Source organism: Cervus canadensis, chromosome X (genome assembly GCF_019320065.1).
Source record: "Cervus canadensis isolate Bull #8, Minnesota chromosome X, ASM1932006v1, whole genome shotgun sequence".
NCBI classification, from domain to species: domain Eukaryota; kingdom Metazoa; phylum Chordata; class Mammalia; order Artiodactyla; family Cervidae; genus Cervus; species Cervus canadensis.
Window position 1 is genome coordinate 93,496,922 of NC_057419.1, and position 19,724 is coordinate 93,516,645.

At 46.1% G+C, this 19,724-nt stretch overlaps 1 protein-coding gene across 5 annotated transcripts in view; it reads left to right on the forward strand.

Annotated features, from left to right (window-relative positions):
- ZNF185 (zinc finger protein 185 with LIM domain) overlaps positions 1–16,004 on the forward strand; it is a 66,782-nt gene extending 50,778 nt beyond the window's left edge. For all 5 annotated transcript variants that reach the window (XM_043459391.1, XM_043459390.1, XM_043459389.1 and 2 more), the window contains 7 exons: positions 778–969; positions 3,361–3,471; positions 4,493–4,573; positions 6,573–6,644; positions 7,666–7,768; positions 12,444–12,542; positions 13,473–16,004. In XM_043459391.1, coding sequence (XP_043315326.1) covers positions 778–969; positions 3,361–3,471; positions 4,493–4,573; positions 6,573–6,644; positions 7,666–7,768; positions 12,444–12,542 — 658 coding nt within the window. In that variant the 3' untranslated portion in view covers positions 13,473–16,004. The remainder of the gene's footprint in view (positions 1–777; positions 970–3,360; positions 3,472–4,492; positions 4,574–6,572; positions 6,645–7,665; positions 7,769–12,443; positions 12,543–13,472) is intronic.
- Positions 16,005–19,724: the final 3,720 nt, after the last annotated feature.

Consider the following 19,724-nt stretch of genomic DNA (forward strand, 5'->3'; position numbering starts at 1 on the left):
GGTGAACTGGGACTGGGGAAATTTGGAGAAAGGAGTCATGGCAACAGGATGAAGGGGACAGAAATGCCACTGTTTCCAGCTAAGAGAGGTCTTTGTCTTTTAAAACATCATTGAGGTCATCAGTAGTCATTTCCAGTAGTCATGTATGGATGTGAGAGTTGTACTATACAGAAAGTTGAGTGCTGAAGAGTTGATGCTTTGAACTGTGGTGTTGGAGAAGACTCTTGAGAGTCCCTTGGACTGCAAGGAGATCCAACCAGTCCATCCTAAAGGAAATCAGCCCTGAATGTTCATTGGAAGGACTGATGCTGAAGCTGAAACTCCAATACTTTGGCCACCTGATGAGATAAACTGACTCACTGGAAAAGACCCTGATGCTGGGAAAGATTGAAGGCAGGAGGAGAAGGGGATGACAGAGGATGAGATGGTTAAATGGCACCACTGACTTCATGGACATAAGTTTGAGTAAGCTCCAGGAGTTGGTGATGGACAGAGAAACCTGGTGTGCTGCAGTCCATGGGGTCACAAAGAGTCAGACACAAATGAGTGACTGAACTGAGCTGAAGTCATCAGGTGTTCTTGGGGACTGTGTTTGCGATGGGAGGGGAGCAGTGGTGCTGGGGTCCTCCTGAGGAGGACATGAATGCTCCCTGAGGTGGGGGCCATGCTAGGCTCTTCTGTGCCCCCCAATCCCACCTCCCCAGGAGAGGAGCCTGCTATGGTCTCAGGAGGGGATATGGGTGTGCAGTGGATGACCAAGGATTCATTCTTCCTCAGCACCTTGGTTGTTTTTGAGAAGAATGTGGTCACCAAGGTGGGAGAGACGTGGCAGGGGAGGCCTGGAGTCCTGCAAGATAATCAACAAGACCCAGCCGTACCCACCCAGCAGTGCACAGACCCCAGTACCTCAGAGCAGAGCAGCCCCAGAAATCCTGAGCAGTGCCTGGAAGTGGACAGCCCGGACAACAGGTAAGGGCTACTCTGTGCCAGGCTTCTGCTAGCCTGCCTGAACTGGAGTTTTGTCAGGGCCCACACCCCAAAGCAAATCCTAACACACTAGTCATGCCCGTTACCTTCTGCAGGTGTGATTGGCTAGGAGTCCTTGTGAAGCTGACCAGCAATGAGCATCCCAGGGGTAGGTCTCTGTTGGCTTGAGTTTGAAGCCACAGCATCAAATCTGTTACACCAAGCATGACAGACGTTTGGAGCATGAAGACCTGGGTTGGCAGAGGGATATAGAGTGCCTTTGCCACTTGTGGGGGTGGAAGATTTCTGAGGAAAGTGTGCTACAATGTGAATAAATTCTTCCACTGCCACAGCCACCAGGATGGCCTTGCATGGCAGCATATCCATGTTCCTTAGCTCCCCCAAGATCTTTCCCCAGAGTGGCCACAAGTTTGGGAAATGATATACAAATGGACTTCCCTGGTAGCTCAGATGGTAAAGAATCTGCCTGCAGCATAAGTGACTTAGGTGCAATCCCTGGGTCGGGAAGATCCCCTGGAGAAGGGAATGGCAACCCACTCCAGTATTCTTGCCTGGGGTATTACATGGACAGAAGAACCTAAACACTCCATGTGAGCCAGCTGTAGGTAACAAACAAAATGATCAGCCCTCTATCCCCACTCTCATGAAGCACACAGTGAACCAATGACCAACTACTACAGCAGTTACACCACAGTAATAACCATTAGCATTTGCTTCGAGCTGAGAATGTGCAGGCATCCTTCTGATGCTTTATGTGTACTCACTTAATTCTCACACCAACCATATGGGAAAAGTGCTATTATTATCTGTTCTATAGATAAGAAACTGAGGCAGAAGTAGGTTGAATAGCTGGCCAGTAGTTGTCCAACCAGACAGTGGCTTAATAGGGATTAAAACACAGTCAGCCCGGGGCCTGTTTTGCTAATCACCATGTCACATCTGCAGCCTCTCCATTCTTGATAAACTGGCTCATCTTATCCTTCAGGTCTCCTTGATGCTTCAGCTCTTTTGTCGCCTGAACTATTGTGTTGGCTGTGGATAAATGGATGCCAGCCACTTGCTAACTGCTCAGTCAGAAATGGATGCTGTTTCCTTCCTCTTGTACTCAGTCTTCTTTTCACTGTCTGGTTCTGTACTTTATCCCCCCACCTGTCTTTCCAGGTTCCCACGGGGCTTCCCCTCCCAGCCAGTCCACTTCCTCCAGTCTCCATGGTGCATTCCTGTGTGCTAGAGTGATATAGGACTATCTCAGGGTAACTGGGCACACTGAGGCAGGGAACCTCACCCAGCCTGGGGTGAGAAGGCAGGTACCCTGGAAGGGCTTCCCAGAGGAGAAGGTGGTGTCGTGTGCAAATGTGCCAGAGAGGTCAGATGCACATGACATAGTCCCTAAAGATGGGGCTTGGGAGCTGGGCAGGTGCTAGATTATGATTGTTCTCTACAATCCCCACTCTTAGACTAGTTGAAGTCCTGTGCACTGGATTTTCTGGCAAAGGGGTGGTAGCCCAGAGGCTAGGGCAGGTGGATGAAGCCACACTCAGGACATTATCTTAGTGGCACCATGTTGGAGAGAAGCCAGAGTTAACCCAGGGCAGTGTGTTCCTGTAAAGCTGGGCTGAAGATGTTAGACAGGGAGTTGACATGAGGTGATGGCACAAATGGGGAAGGCTCAGGGATGGAACCTAAAAGAATTCCCTGAATAGGCAGGCAGCTGCAGCAGCCTTTGGTATGGGACTGCTGATCCAGGAGCAGGCAGAATAAAAGCAAGTAATGGCCTGACCAGAAAAACACCTTGTGAGCTGGCTAGGAGGTCCAATTCCAGGCCAAGGGTTGTGTGTTACACCAAAGGGTTGAGATTCAGAAAAACCATTATACCCATAAGTTTTCTTCCTCTTCTTATGGCAGGTGACTTCCAGAATGAGGTCCATCCACATCTCTTCCTTGGTGATGCCTAAATTAATTTGTCCCTCTCTTCCTCAGCTTTGTATTCTCCAGAGACTTCACTGGAGGAAGGGGGCAGGGAGCTCATTCCTGGAAGGGGCTGAGTCTGTCAAGTTCATGCTAGCCCTATAGCTATGCTATAACCAAGTGAGTCACAGGCCAAGGCCCTTGGCTGTAGGAGTAGTTATGGGCACATGCTGGAAGGTTGGGGTCTTGCCTCTGACTTACAAAATGAGTGCTTCTACCCATTGATCTCAGGATCCTCAAAGAACAGAAGCTCAGTGATCTTCAAGGTTTGTTTAAAAAACACTGGCATTCTTTTAAACTCCTTGACATAGCAGTTTTGGCATTAGCCCCTGATAACCCTGAGTGACTCTGCAACACATCAGTTCTCAATGTTGACATACTTGCCCCTCCCTCCACTTCTTTCAGGATGAGAAACCCCTCGGGCTGCATGGTCTCAGTTCCCAGGCCTGCCCCTTCTGAGCAGCATCCTATTCACATGCCAGCCTCCCCAAGTGAACTGGAGCCCAACTCAACCAGGTAAGAAGAGACCATCTGAGAGATGTTCTTTGGGCTATTCCCTGGAGCTAAAAGACTCAGCTTTTGTCTCATGCTACTTCCTTGACATTAGTTCTAGTGTCTACTGCAATTCCCAGCAACCTGTTGGTCAAGGGGCCATAAAGTGTGGCCCAGGTTCCCCTAGTATAAACTCCTGTGTGAAGGCCTGAATGGAGTCTCCCAGTGAGAAGCTGATGTGCCACTTTCTAGGGCTCTGCTACCCTTTGGACCTTGCTAGTGTCTCTTGGGGAACATGCTTGAAAAGGCCAAAGAAATACCTCTGAGGCCAGGGCCTATGTTGTCTGTCTCTCTCATGTTATCTGTTGTGAGAAGAGGCACATACCTACTGCCTCACCTCTGCTCCTGGCCCCCATGCCATGTTAGAGTTCAGGAAGGGAGTCATTGCAAGGAGGCTGAGTGAGGTGTGTGTGTGTGTGTGTGTATGTGTGTAGGAGAGATCAGAGGAGCCTCTACTGCCATCAAGCCAGCAGGCTGGAATGCAGAGCATGAGAATGGGGCCAAATGTGGGGTCATTATGAGTCTATCATGAAGTAGACCTTGTTTTCAATAATGCCAGTGGCTTGTCCAGGGTGAGGCAACTTCTCAACCTCTGGAACTCCATGAGTGAGAAGGGAGAGAAAGGAGAGATTAGATTGCAGGTGAAGATTTGAATATCTAAGATTGAGACTTATAGGCAACCTCGGTCCCAGACAAAGGGGAAACAAAATGTGGTGAGAGAGGAGGATAGAAAGTCCACTGGAAAAAAAAAAGAAAGCCCACTGGACTGAAGTCTCAGGAGGGTAGTGTACCACCACTGGCTGTAGGGAGCCTCTTTCTAGAGCTATCATATCTGCATACAACTGGCAATACCCATGAACTTTGCTTTCAGCCCAAGTCCACTATATGGGGGTTCTCCCTGCCCTGGACCCCTGCTTTAGATCAGGCCCAGTCCCCTGGAATCTTCCAGTATCCAGTTTTCTGTTCTGTTATGCTTTTTCTACAGCAAAGGGATTCTCTTTGTGAAGGAGTATGTGAATGCTGGTGAGGTATCTTCCAGGAAGCCACTGTCTTCATTCTATGGCAGGTAAGAAGTCCCAGATCTTTCATATCATGGCCTTCCCCTGCCAGGCCCTGTGTTGTTCTCATTACTGCATCCCCAGTACCTCACTAAGTACATGGCCCGAGTACCTTCATTTATTGTATAGGTGGATGATTTAATCGCCCATGGATAAGATATACATTTCCAGCTGTTCTACCTAACTTGATGTCTTGTGCTCCGCTTTTATCATTACTTCATCCTATGCTCCACTTCCAGCCTCATCCATTTCTACCTGTCTTTCTCAGTAGACTACAAGCTTTCTTTTTGTGAAATCCTGAGAGTATCACTCTTGATAGAGCTGTTGAGGCCCTTAAGAATTGTCTAGTTAATTCCATCCTTCCAGAACTCAGAGCTCCTCTCTTCAGATCCCATGCTCCTTCCAGCATGCCAGTTTGCTTCATTTGAACACACATTTGACTGTGTGTGTTCACACAGATACATGCATAACTTTCCACTCATCTTCTCTTTGCTTGCTTCCTGATGCTGTACTGAAGTCTACCTCTGTGCCACCTCAGCTAAAAACTAACCCACACTGAGACAGTGTCCTCCTGGGAATTTTTAAAAATGACACATCCCCTCACTTCTGGGGTTAGGATTTTAGTAATAGAAAGGAACATCCTGGCCTTATTTCAGGATTCGGCCTCTGGGGATCCCAGGCCAGCTTTCACTGCTGCTGTGGAATGATGAGCATGGGCATGAGGATCAAGTTCAAGTAGACTCAACCCTCATTTGTTGGGTCATTTTGGGCAAGATGGTCACAGTTTCTTCATTTGTAACTCCTTAGAATGATTTTTCCCCAGTAGCTTTTTTGAAATATAATTCATATCTCAAAATTCACTCTTTAAAGTGTACAGCCCAGTCATTTTTGGTACATCCACAATGTTGTGAGATCATCACAGCTATCCAATTCCAGAAATTTTTATCACCCAAAAAGAGAAATGCACACCTATTAGCAGGTCTCTCCCTCCCCCCACCAGACACACACACCACCAGCCACAGCCCTTGGCCACCACTATTTTCTGCCTCTATAGACTTTTCAGGGAGGTTTTGATATGAGAAATACTGTTATGAGATATGAGAACTACTGTTTACTGTTATAAACCTCCAGCACCCTCAAGAGAGCTATCTTTGCCTCTATGAACACTGTCTATGAATCTGGTATTTCTTCTTCAAGTCCCACCAGTACTTTGTTTAATTGAACATTTAGAATTGTGTAGCTCAGTGTGTTTTCCCCTTTTGCTTTACATTCCAGGAGGTTTAGAAATAAGCTTAGTGCTCAAAAGAAATCAGAAGCTGGGCTGAAATTCTAGTTCACTCCTTTTACTGCAAGCATGACCGTAGCCAGGTCACTTACCTCAGGAGGTCATCACACAGCTCCTATGAGAATGGAAGCTTCACCAAAGCATGTCCTAGAGCTTGTAGCTAGTTTTTCTTCCTTGGAAATAATTTTTAATCATTAGTTTTTATATAAGAAGTCATATTATTGAAAAATAAAGACATACAAAGGAAAAAAGCCACCCTGAATCGCACTCTGTAACTCAAGCACAGGTATTATGTTGGAATGTTTCCTTCCTTTTTTGTTCCTGTTCTTAGTGTCTGATTTCTGCTGTGAGTGGGCTCCTGGTGACTGTCACATTATAACCCAGGCACATATGTGGGGAGAAAAGCCATGGTCCTTTCCCCCTGGTCAGTGAAAGTGACAGTTACAGCCTCCAGAATCCTAGCCACACACTTGTCATCTTCCTCATCATGGCAGGTCTTCTTTGCCCCCAATGCAAGGGATCTTCTCTGCAAGAATTATGCCTTGGTGGCACCCAGTTTAAAGCTTCCCCTACCATTTAGCATAACAGACAATGGCAAGCCAGGCAATCACGTCTCAGCTTGTGGCCACAGGGTTAATCAGAAAAGCATTGTCCACTAATGACTGCAGTAGTAATCTGCCTCCCATTTTTTGCCCTCCTCTCTCCCATCACACTCCCTGAAGCACTGGCAGCAATGAGGACTCATGCAATATGGAGAAGAAACTCTCATATGACGGTACTCTGTACTCTGAGAGGTAAGTCTGCTGTGTTACCAAGGAGCACACAGGTCTACAGACGAGAAGCAGCTGAGGGAGATGTAGCCATTAAGTCCATTTGCTTTTGTCTACTGCTTTGCTACTTCTGATCCATTTCCAGATGTGATGTGTCACACCACAGCATAGGGCATGCTTCCCTCATCCAGATGTCACACTTGTGGCAACCAAAGCCTTTGAATCCAGCTAAGACCAGAAGGCAAACACAGTGAATCAGTGACAGAGCTAGGATGAACCCCAGGGCCCTGAATGCTCTGCCATCTAACTGTGAGCTGGAACTGGCGGTGGTAAAATACAAGGGAGGAGCAGAGCTGTGACGAGGGCAGGTGTCTTTTTAGCAACAGTGTCAAGAAACTGAGCCCTGGGCCAGCAGCAGGGCAGGCAGGGACGTTCAGCAAGTTCTGTCTGAGGGGGAAAAGCAGGGGTGACTCCAGGAACAAAGGCAGAAATCCTGGAACTGGGGAGATACTCAATCTACACGTCAGTATCCAGGACTTCATTATGAGGTCCCAGCAGGCTCCACAGCCAAACTCACTTTGTGATAGTCCTTGGGTCCTTGCTGTCCCTATGATATTCCAGGCAGGACCCAGTAATCCCAGGCATGAAGAGAAGGGCCATCAAGACAGGGAGCTGGGTAAGGCATATAAGGGCATGTCTCCTGTAGGAGAAGACATGGGTCTTCCTGTTCTAGAGGGGAAAAGCCCACCATGCAGATATGTTTGGCAGGGGGACAGGGAGAAGCAAGCTGCCTGAAATAAGAATCACATTGCAGTGTCCACACATATGATAGAGAGTAAGGTGAAGATATATGACTGGTTTCTGGAAACAGTGTGAGGGTCTACAATGGGCTGAGGTCCAGTGTGGCCCAAGGCTATATATGACCAGTTACACACCACAGGTAAAGATGTCAGGCCGCCTGCATCAAAGCACAGAGTCTGCCTGTATCACATCACAGAAGTCTGCATACTAGCCTGACCATGGATTCTTCTTTTTCATTTTCCAGAACAAGTGGAGGGATCTGTACTTACTGCAACCGGGAGATCCGAGACTGTCCAAAGATCACCCTAGAACACCTTGGCATCTGCTGCCATGACTATTGCTTTAAGGTAAGAAAGAGGGGTGGTGTTGCCGAACATCATCCAGAGCTGGGGATTCCTTTTGGGTTCAGGGAGAGTGGAGAAGGCTTGATTTCTGTATGCTCATGCTCCATCTCGAGGGCTTTGCAGAAGTGGGAGCTGTGTGAGCTCTCAAGTCTAAAGGAGTTAATGAGTGTTGGCAATTCTATGTGCTTAATACTGTGAGGGAAACAAAAGCAGTCTTATGGGGAAAGACTATTCCCAACAGAGGGCCAACAAGTGCAAAGGCCTTGAGGCAGGAGCATGGAGTATTTTAGCTCACATGGCCTGAATAGCATGAGTGAGAGATTAGCGGTAGGAGATAAAGTCACAAGGATGCCGAAGAACTGGGTCATGTAGGTGTTGGAGGACACAGAGAGACTTTAGATTTCATTCTAAATGAAGCTGGAACCTACTAGAGGGTTTGGGTGGTAGAAACACAAGGTCTGACTGAAGCTAGAGAAAACAAAACAGCCACTTGATTAGGGAGTTGGCATGGCAGATGTCAAGATGGTGGCTGGATTGGGGATACTGTTTGAAAATAGAGCTGGCAGTCTGTGGGGTGTGAAAAAATGTGAGGAGTCAAAGGACACTCCAAAGTTTGGCGCCCAGCCATTACCTGAAATGATGGTGGTGCCTTTTACTGAGAAGGGAAATACTGGAGGGGAGCAGGTTTGAGCAAAGGGGAGGTGTAGATGAGTGAAATTTCAGGGAGAGCTACATGGGGAGCGTCTGTGGTCATATGGATATGTGTGTTTGTGTTCCAGGGAAAGGCCAGGGCTGATGAAATCATCTAGGGTGTGGGTAGGTGGGGATGGGGGCTGACACTGAGCCTTGTGTCTTTCTAGTGTTTAGAGGTTGGGAAGAGGAGGGGGTCTACAGAGGAGGATGAGAAGTAACACAGAATGTAATGCCCCAAGTGACACAGTTTTTCCAGAGAGTCCAGTGGTCACCAGTGTCAGTGGTTGCTGAGAGATCGAATGGGATGAAGCCTGAGGACTGTGCTTGAAATTTGCAGCATGGTGGTCGTTGACCTCAGTTGGAAGAGTTTTGGTGGAGTGATAGGGATAGAAGCCTGACTGGAGTGGGCTCATGTGGGAATGGACAGAGTCACTCTGAAACACTTTCCTGATGGGTTGGCTTTATAAGGGAGCAGTGCAAGTGGACAGTGGGGCAGAGGTGCCAAGCATGGGTTTATGCTGATGGGAATGGTAAGAGTAGCAAGCAGACACTGATGATGCAGGAGAAACAGATGCTGATGGTGATCCTGATGCACATCTGGAGGAGAGAAAGATGGGTCCCATGTCCCACATGGCAGGGACAGAAAAGGCTGAATCTGTGGGTCACTATGGAGAGGTTCCCAGGTTGGTGGGTAGAAGGATGAGGAACTTCTTCAGTAGTTGCCTCTGTTTTTCTCAGTGAATGAGAAAACAGGATTACCTTTGAGGGATGGGGAGGAGTGTTGGACACTTGAAAGGAAAGGGGAGGATTTGAAAATTGTCTCAGAGACAAGGAGGGTGGATGGGCCCTGCAGAGCCTGCTTGAAGGGAGGACTCATGCATTCCTTTGGAGACCAGTTAGCATGTAGTGTGTTGTTCCCTAGCCAGGCTCAGCCACAGAGGTGAAACAGGGACACTAGCATTTACTGGGGCAGAGGTTATACCAGGTTTAGCACGATTTAGTCTGTGCTCAGGGAACAATAACAGTGAGGCAATGGCAGAGACTATCCAAGTGAGTTGGAGGACATGGAAGTCAAGGAGAGGGGCGAATGACTTATTGGTTATGATGAGGTCTAGTGCAGCAGTTCTCACACTGGAGCATGTGATTCACACTTTCACTATCCCCTGAAGGGCTTCTTAAGACAGAGTGCTGGGCCCCAGCAAGGTTTCTAACTCAGTGCATCTGGGTGGGACCTGAGAATTGGCTTGTCTAAGAAGTCCAGACAATGCTGAGGCTGCTAGTCCACAGAGAGTCTGGCCAGGGTAGTGGCTGAGGTAGAGAGGGGCCCAGGACATTGGAGACAGGAACAAAATGCTAGGTGGTTGGAAGCCCTTCCATCTGCGCGGATGCAGAATTGACTCAGGAGTAGAGGTGCAGGGAGAGACTGTGACGTGTGGTTTGGCAAAAACATTGTTTTCCTGATTCCTGGACTTACGTGAAAAGTTATGAAAAAACTGTTTTCAACAATTAAATACCAATAAATTGGATAACTGGGAAGAAATGGATGCATTCCTAGAAACATACAACATACTAAGATGGAACCAAGAAGAAATTGAAAGCTTGGAGAGACCAATAATAAATAGACTGAATCAGCAACCAAGCACCTCTCAACAAAGAAAAACTCAGGGCCAGGTCTTCACAGGCAATTCTAACAAATATTTAAAGAAAAAATAATACCAATCCTTCTTAAACTCTTCCAAAAATAGAAGAAAGAACACTTCCAAACTCATTTTATGAAGCCAGCATTATCCTGACACCAAGTCAAGCATAATATTAGAAATAGGGCTATGCTATGATCCAGCAATCCCACTTCTATGTATATACACAAAGGAATTAAAATCAGGATCTCAAAGCAGTCTCTGCACTGTCTGTTCACTGCAGCATTGTTGATGATAGTCAAAACATGGAAGAAATCTAAATATGCAGTGACTGATGGATAAAGAAAATGTGGTATATACATTAAAATGGGATATGATCCAGCCTTTACAGACAGAAGGAAATCCTGTCATTTGCAGCAACATGGATGAAATTGTAGGACATTGTGCTAAGCAAAGTAAGCCAGACAGAGAAGGGCAAACACTTCTTAGTACCACTTATACGAGGAATCTAAAATAGCAAAATCCTTAGGAGAGAGTAGAATGGTGGTTACTGGGAGCTTGGAGAGGAGGTGAAATGGGGAGGTGATGGTCAAAGGATAGGGTGTCAGGTATGCAAGATGGGTTAGTTCTAGAGATCTACATGGCACAGTGTCTGTAGTTAATAGTATCATATTATATAATTAGAACTTGGCTAACAGAGGAAAAGAATGTTAAATAAAAAATCCTAGAGTGCTTTTTCAACTTTTATTTATATACCCTAATCACAGAGCACCCCTGTTAAACACAGAACAGAATTACCTAAGCAACTCTTGGCACATTTGTTCCCACAGAGCCCAGTGTTGGAGGAAAGGTACAGTTGGAGTGGGTGGGCATCCAGGGAAGGCTTTGTGAGGGAGGTGGGTCTGGAGTCAGAGATGAAGACATGTCCAGGGGTATTTTCCAGGTGGCTAAACAGGTATCCATCATGCGTGCAGAGGGAATGAGAAAGAAGAGGCCAGCAGGAGGCTGGCAGGCATGGGAGGAGGAGGCACACAGTGGCAGGAATTTTAAACTTGCCTGACTGGGTTGCACACAGGGCAGGGAAACTTAGAATTGTGGCAAAACAGTGAGACCTGGTATTCTTGGGAAATTCCTAGAATGTGGGCAGGGTGCCTGAGATCCACCCCTGGAGGCCGTGAGCACAGAGGTGGAAAGGATATCACTTTCACAAGATCACAGAGCTGCTCAGAACTGAAGGTCAAAATCCCGGCTCCAATATCAGAGTGAATGTTGTCCAAGTTGTACTCTGCAGCATCCCAGGAAATGCCATTCCACTGCTCAGGTTCATCTGTATAAATTCATCTGTCACTGTCCTTTATCGGAGGTTTATCTTACCTCTTTTAGATTGACATAACATTTTAAAACACTAGTTTGTATTGTTATGTTTTGGAATAAAGAGAGGACACTTAATGTCCACAGCATCATAACAGCCTTTTAGACTCCTTGTTCTCCACAGAGCGAGGCATGTTGCAAGTCGGGGCTGTTGATTTTTTTTTTTTTTTTTTCTGTTAGAAGAGGTTATCCTCTAAATGCATCACCACCACTAGTTGGCTAAGTTGAGGTTCAAGCCCTGGCCTACAGTGACTAAAATGACAGAGGGCTCATACAGTGAAAAAATGGCCAGGAGACAGGAACTGAAAGGTAGAAGAAGAAAGACGTCAGAGAGGTGCTGGATGAGAATGAGCAGAGGGACTTAGGGATCCTAGCAGCTGATCTCCACTACTTTCAGCCGGAAGCAGAAGGCTTGTCCAGGGTGTGCCTGGAGACAGCTGGGGTCCCAGACATATGGGGATTCTTGGTCTCCTCTTATTTGAGACTGTATGCAGGCCCCTCTGCTCTAACCTCTCATACCAGGAGGGTCTGCAGCAGATGGATAGCCATTTCATCCTTTAGAAGTTGTTTGGAGAGGCAGGCCAGAGGGGCTGGACTGCTGAAATCACCTTCCCTTTCATTGCGCCTTCATATCACCTTCCTTTCACTTTCAACATCACAATTAAGGCTCTCTGATAGATGAGGAAAAAGAGCCTCAGTAACTCATCCAAGCTCAGCCAGCTAAGGAGCAGTCGATTTAGGGCTCAAACTCAGGCCCAATTCTGAAACCTGGGCTCCTAACGACTGTGTGGTCATTCTGCCTGTTAGTTTTTGTTTTACTGTTGCTTTTGTTTTTGTTTGGGCTTTGTCTCTGTTTATGCCAGTTTTAAATTGTCTGCTTCAAAGTCCAGGATGTGACATCAGCTTGGTGCCTGCCCACTCCACTCATTTAGATTGCTGCACTTATATGTTGACCTCTAGCTTGTTTTCTCTTTCAGTGTGGGATTTGCAGTAAACCAATGGGTGAGCTTCTGGATCAGATCTTCATTCACCGTGATACCATCCACTGTGGGAAATGCTATGAGAAGCTGTTCTAGGTGGGTGCTGCCAAGCAGCAGGAAATTTACTAAGGGGAAGAAATGTGCCCTAGTGTCTCCCTGAGTCTTGACCTGAGGCACTGCTATCTCTCCTAGCCTTTATGTTCAGGGGGCCTGAGTCCTTGTGTCCCTATGCCCTTTGACACTTTGAAGTCTTAGGTGGTACAGATGAAGACCTTTCCCATGGACATTTCCAAGCTGCAGAAGCCCCAGTCTCTTCCTCTCAAGGAGCACCTTCCATGCGGCAGCTCAGCTAAGCCCACTAGCTGCCCTGCTAGATCATTGGCCCATCTGGGGACGAGGAAGTAAAGACCTAAAAAGGAAAAGGACATGGAGAAGCACTTAGCTTGTAGATGGCACAACCAGGGCCTCAACCCAGGACTTCATATTCAGCTTCTCTGCCACAGTCCCCTGGGCTGCCTCCAGCATTGCTCAGAGAGCATCAGATCAGGACTCAACAGCCAAGATAGTCAGTAAAACAAGATATTTAGCTGGGGACCAGCAGCAGGTAAAGGCCAGGATAAGTGGGCATGTGTGGGAAGTGATGGTGCTGTCCTGGTGCTTGGGCAGCTTCTGGTCACGTTGTCAACTCTGCTTGAACACAGGTTTGCATGCTAAAAACCAGTAGAATTGACCCTAGTGTCTGAGCTTCATGGGGCCTGGTGATCCTGGCAGCCCATCCTCCTTAGCACCTGTTCAACTAGAAGCACAGGACAGAGTATCTCCCTTGAAGGCAATGGGAATGGGTAGCAACCAGGCCCTCCACCACCTACGAGTCTGTTCTACCTTTTCTCCAGAAGACACATTGATCTGGACTATCACTTCCCATGCCTGGAGTAGTCGCCCTCCCCAAGAGTCTCTGACTGCTCATTGGATTGGGTGTGTGTTTCCAATCTCATGGATACTTCTATTTTCTTTTACTTCCTCCAGGCTGAGAAGAAAGTGATGACTCCTGGACAAGTTTGACTATTCCCAGTTGCCCCAAGTTGCTGGCTCTTCTTCCCTCACTTCCTCCCTCATGCTTCAGATTTGTTCATGTTTTTGCCCTTCTTAAGTTGAACTTGCTTATATCCAGTAGCATGTCTTGATGATGTTATGATAATCCCTTGTGTGTGTACCTTTTCATAGCTGAAAAAGCACTTCCCATCCATGATCTTACTTCAGGTTCAAGCAAAGAGTGTTGAACCATAATTCTGTTTTGACTTCCCTAAGACCAGTCAGCTTCCTGATGAGTTTAGGTGGCCTAAGTGTGCCTTTGGGACTTGAAAGCAGAAGGAGACCCCCCTGAAGCTTCTTAGGGGCCAGGGTAAAGAATGCCGATGATCCCTGGTGGGTAAATTGCAGACACTGAATGCTAGGGATTGACATAGGTGAATGTTTAACTTGTCTATTTAGCATATATATTTTTGGACTCTCCATATCCTTTTACAACTAGTTTGTTGCTTTCAATTGAGTTACATAGCAGATTTTAGTTACCTCCTCCTACCTACCTTTCAGTATAGCTGAGTTCTTCCCCGCAGGCATGTGGGCATGTATTAGAAAGTTTACACATTAGGTTTAAATTCTCTATGATGTAATTCTGAAGAGGCTACTGACCAAATGGACACCTGTGTCTGAATTTTGATAGCTGATTGATACCTTAGACCTCAATTTCCAACCCCTAAAGTGTATACAGGGATCCCCTAAAGTAGGTCTTAGAGTGTATAGACTCCAGTAAGATTATGAAGGGAGGAAATCAGCTAGCATTCTTAAGGCCTTACTATGTAGCAGGCATTATAACAGAGTGATGGCATTAATCCCCGTTCTAGTCTTGTGAATAGGGTGTTCTTGTCCCCAGTTTGCAAAAGAGGATATTGAGGCTCAGATAAGCAGTCAGAACCATTGCTGTGTCTCTCCAGTAACTGTAACCATAGTCCTGAGCCTGTGTGGAGGTTAACCTAGTCCTCCTGGGGAATCTGCCCCCCTCAGACCTTCCCTGAGGCACATTTTTACAAAGAGAGGCAGGTGGGAAATTGCACTCCTCCTCTGGGCATCCTGGGTAAAATACAAGAAGAGACAAACTGGCCCTCCTCACCCCCCCTTTCCATGAAAACACTTCTGAACTGAAATACTCTTCGCTGGGAAGAGATTTGACTCACAGGTCTTCCCAAAGAAGAGCTTGTCAACCAAGGGGAAGCTCCAGTGGGCTAGCTGATCTGAGCACAGGGCCCTCAGTGATGTCCCATTTTCCAGTCCAGACAGATCCCAAGCTAGCAGCAACTACCAAGACCCCAGGAACTTGGAACAGGGACTCCTACTGGCCTGCTGGACAGATGTAGGCCCGTGCAACTGGGCTCCTCCACCTTTGGTACTGGGATTACTGTGTAAATTGGGCTTCCCTGGTGGCTCAGTTGGTAAAAAATCTGCCTGCAATGCAGGAGATCCTGGTTCAATTCCTTGGTCAGGAAGATCCACTGGAGAAGGGATAGGCCACACACTCCAGTATTCTTGAGCTTCCCCTGTGGCTCAGCTGGTAAAGAATCTGCCTGCAATGTGGGAGACCTGGGTTTGATCCCCGGGTTGGGAAGATCCCCTGGACAAGGGAAAGGCTACCCACTCCAGTATTCTGGCCAAAAGAATTCCATGGACTGTGTAGTCCATGGGGGTCACAAAGAGTAGGATGCGGCTGAGCGACTTTCACTTTCACTGTGTAAGTTCCACAAAAGGACAAACTGGCAGTTTCTCTGATTAAAAATGAGGGCCTTTTCTCTTGATCTCGAAGAGTTTGGGCTGCCTTTCTGAGTGTCTGGTGTCCTCCGCTAGCGTTCAGAAGTTGTTTTGTGGATGTTGCTCCACATTAAAATAACATTTTTTTTTTTGATGAGCCTGTGGGGGAGAAAGTGGTCTCCCCATCCTATTCTTCCACCATTTTGGGACCACCCCTTCTCTTGATTTAATTAGAAAATGTCTCTCCATCTATGTCCAGTTTCTGAGCCCTGTGCACATTGGATGGTGGACTTGTTCTTCTTGCAAAATGATCAGAGAAGAACATTCCATTTATTTACATGGATGTGCATCAGATTTGCTCTAGATGGGAAAATTGGCACAGCATGCCTCGTACTGACACAAAATATGAGCTGGTTTTCCTCAAGACTAGCCCTCAGCCTGGGACTTGGCACATGGTAGGGATTGACACATAGATGCTGAATGAATCAGTGAAAGGGAAAGAGGTCCAAGATAGGCTGGCTTCCCCACCTTCAAGATACACTCTGCCTTTAAGGGAGTTTTAGAACCAGTGTGCAAGATACTGATTTTAATCTGAAAAAATCTCTTTCGTGGTTGAAATGGCTCACATTTCTGCAGACTTAAGGAAGAGAGGTGGTTGCATTACACTTTGCTTCTTTTTAGTTGCCTAGAATTTTTAATCATACTTGCTTGACTCACAGTAACGTACACAAACAATAAATGGTGAGATACTTCATATGTAAATGTTAAGGTTTCCTTTTTTTAAATGTAATAACTTGGTGCATTTGGCTGTGTGATTAATTTTCTCCTATTATTTGAAGCCATTCTCTTTACAAAATCAAATAAATACTTTTAAGAAGTACCAAATATAAAGAGCTAAAAAAAAAAAAAACCCCAGCATTATCTAGAAACTATACATGCACTAGAGGTGTGCAATTCTTGACCTGTCAGATCTTTTTTTAAAAAAATTAGTTTTATTGGAGTGTAGTTGCTTTACAGTGTTGTGTTAGTTTGTGTTGTACAGCAAAGTGAATCAGCTATACATATACATATATCCCCCCTCCCTTTTGGAGTTCCTTCCTATTCAATAGACCTGTCAGATTTTTTTAGACCTGTCAGATCTTAATGAGTAATGTTTTATTCTTTTGGGCCCATCCTTTCATTGCTGATAGGTGGCTGCTTCATCCTTATTGAGCACTTGCAATGACCAGGACCACAGTCCCTTACAAGCCCATTCTGTCTCTGGAAATGCATTCCTCAGTTGAGTTACAACCTGTTCCCTTTAACTATCATCCACTGATAATCTATAATCCCTCTCTTGTATGCTAGCTCCTAAAATACGTAAATATGCTTATTGGATTCTTCCTCTGTCAACTCTTCCCATTTAGCACTCCTGTTCCCATCAACTCTGGCAGTAATTCTGAATAGACATCTCTCCAACACCCTCCTCAAAGGTGCCCCCTCAACCACACATCCCAACCCATTCCTCCAGATGTGTACCAACAGGAAAGACTTTTCATCTTGTTCATTAGGGCTAGTGGCCCAGGCTGTCAGAATCCTGTTGAACAGCCATTCTGTGTATTAGGTGATCCATGCTTCCAGGTTTTGTACCCGAAAATATAATTTACATGCCATCTATGTCTTGATCCCACCTGGGGCCAAAAAGGGTTGATCAGGAAATCAGCCCAAAGATAGAAGACATGTCAGAGAAATCCTTCCACTACTGAGTAGGGATGTTGGGACCCAATATTCAGTTGATATTGAACTAGTATTCCTGTAGCTACATTCTCACTGCACCTTCAGCCACCATCTTGGCTACATGAGTACCATTGGGAAATGAAGAAGATGCTTAAGCAATTCAAAGGACAAGAACTATAACAATAGCTCCTAACCAGATATTTCTAGGAATCTATTGGTGATAGTATGTGATACAAACACCCACACTCCACCCAAATAGGGTAGTGTTATTTTGAAAAATGACTTAGCAGAGCTGGTTCCCAGCAAGCCAGTTGATCACCATACTCAGCCTCCACTATTCCTCCTTCCCCTCTACAGATCCACACCTATGAGGGCCCTCAACCCATACACCCCACATGGGGTCCTCTGGGGGACTCTACTTATGAATGTATTCCACCTGTGAATTTCCACAAAACACATTCCTCTTGTCCTGTTTTTCTGCACAATATCTTTCCCCCATGAATTTCCCAGTGGAGGAAATCTTCCACCAGGGGACCCAACAGTGGTTATATTGAATTTGAAGTGGAGATTGCCACCCGGTCATTTGGGACCCCTCTTGGCACTGAATCAACAAGACAGGTGTTTTTACCTGCTGGCTGACTGCTCCTGATTATTGAGGGGGAATGGAGTTACTACTACACCGTGGAGGCAAGAAGGACCATATCTGGAACCTAAGAGAAAAAAATGAAAGTGTCTCTTAGTGTTCCCATATCCAATAATATAAGGTAATGGATGGTTATAATGACTCACGCAGGGCCAGTAAGAGATCAGATTGGTTAGGAATAAAGATTTGTATCTTACCTCCACATAAACAACCACAATCAGCTAGATGAGGTCATAGGGAATTGAAGTGCTAGTGGAAGAAGGAAGTTATAAATACTGAGTATGACCTCATGGCCAGTTGCCAAAATAACAACTATAGAAGCTACACATACTTTATCTTGCTTTGTTATTATATGGTTGAATCTCATGCCCATTAATTTTTATTTCTCCCATTTCCAAATGCTGTATTTGAATTGTGTGGGTGGTACTTAATAACCTGTAACCTATAGAGTACAGTATATCAAAGTGTAATTATGGCAGAACTAGAGAAGAAACAGACATCCCCCAGAGAATGAGAGTGTATCTAATGGGACTTTTGCCGTCCCGCCTTCCTGGAGAAGACAGAGGTGCATTCACCTGTATGAGGAATGGTTGCATCATGCTAAGCAGAAGCATGGTGTTGCTACTGTAACCATTTGGAAGAAAATCATGGAGAGAGAAGTATTATGGATGATGAGTGGTCAAAGAGTTGGACCGTGTTGGATCGGCTGTTAGCAACTAGGCCACATCTCTGCCCCTTTGTACAATTTCTACTCAATATATGGGATAGTCCTAGGAACTACATGTTCTAGAATCCCTTATCAAAGTGCCTCCAGGTTTGATTACCCAGCTACTAGAGTACTTTGAGAGAAGAAGAAGCCCTTATTCCCTGGCAGCAGCACTGGGCACTAAGGAGTGTCAAAAAGAGGTTATACCTGGTTTCTTTCCCAGTGACTTCTGGGAAACCTCCTGAGAATCATCCATGACAGTCCTGCCTGCAGCTGAAATCACTGGGGGCTTTTCCCTAGTGTATCAGCAGCAGCCTCCCTCCCCTTCACTGCTCCAACCCTTCTACTGGTTGTGAAAGCCACTGGTTTCCTATTCTCAACCCTTCCTGCTTAGGGAAGAGTGGCACTGCTTTTCTGATGGGCTACCCTGTTAATGCTGTCTCCACGCAGCCTTCCTCTGCGCTGTATACCCTGCCTGTGAGTGGCTTCTGCATCATGTCACCTGTCCCATGAAAAACCCCGCACCAGGCCTTCCTCACTGTACACACCAAACCCCTTCTGCACAGTGCTGTAGCCCAAGGAGCACCTTCTGTGCCAGACCCATCACCTAATGACATCTGCAGGATTCTTTTTTCTCTGAACATCCTCTGAACTCAGCCCCACTCATGAATGCCCCCTGTGTTCCCTCCTCATCCCATCCCTCACTGCCCAGGAACTCCTGTCTGCTGACCTGCTCCTCTGGGTGCCCACTATATTGTTAAGAGTTACAGATATCTTAAGATAAATGAGAAAGGGTTTCTTTTATCCAGAATATAGAGCATGAAAGCATCAGCAATGTTCCAAACAAAACCCATAATCATCCTTCATCAGTTAGTTAAGTCCTATGTAATTAATTCTCATTCTGCTCAGTCTTGGGTTAGCAGCCTCATGAACCTATCAGCTTATACCCTAGAGTTCTGAAAACTCTGGCTCACTGCAGTGATAGGATTTCAAAGTTATTTAAGTAATGGCATCAGAAACTCGTGCCTCAGAACATTTGGCAAAGTTCTTTTCCTGAGGGTCTGAGACAGTCCCTTTTTCTTGAAGAGAAAGCATTGTGCCCTGTAGGTGATTGCAAGCGTTTTTGGGGAAGCATAAGTGCAAGACAAAAGATTTAAAATGCCATAGTTAAAGATCTGATGAGAGTTCAACACAAAAATAATGCAACTGACAAGGAAATTTGGTTGTTTCTGTGGTGTGCAACAATTAAAAAGATAACTAGAATTACGATTGCTAACACTACACTGTTTGTTGTTGTTCAATCCTAAGTCGTGTCTGACTCTTGAAACCCCATGAACTGCAGCATGCCAGACTGCCCTGTCCTTCACTATCTCCCGTAGTTTGCTCAAACTCATGTCCATTGAGTTGGTGA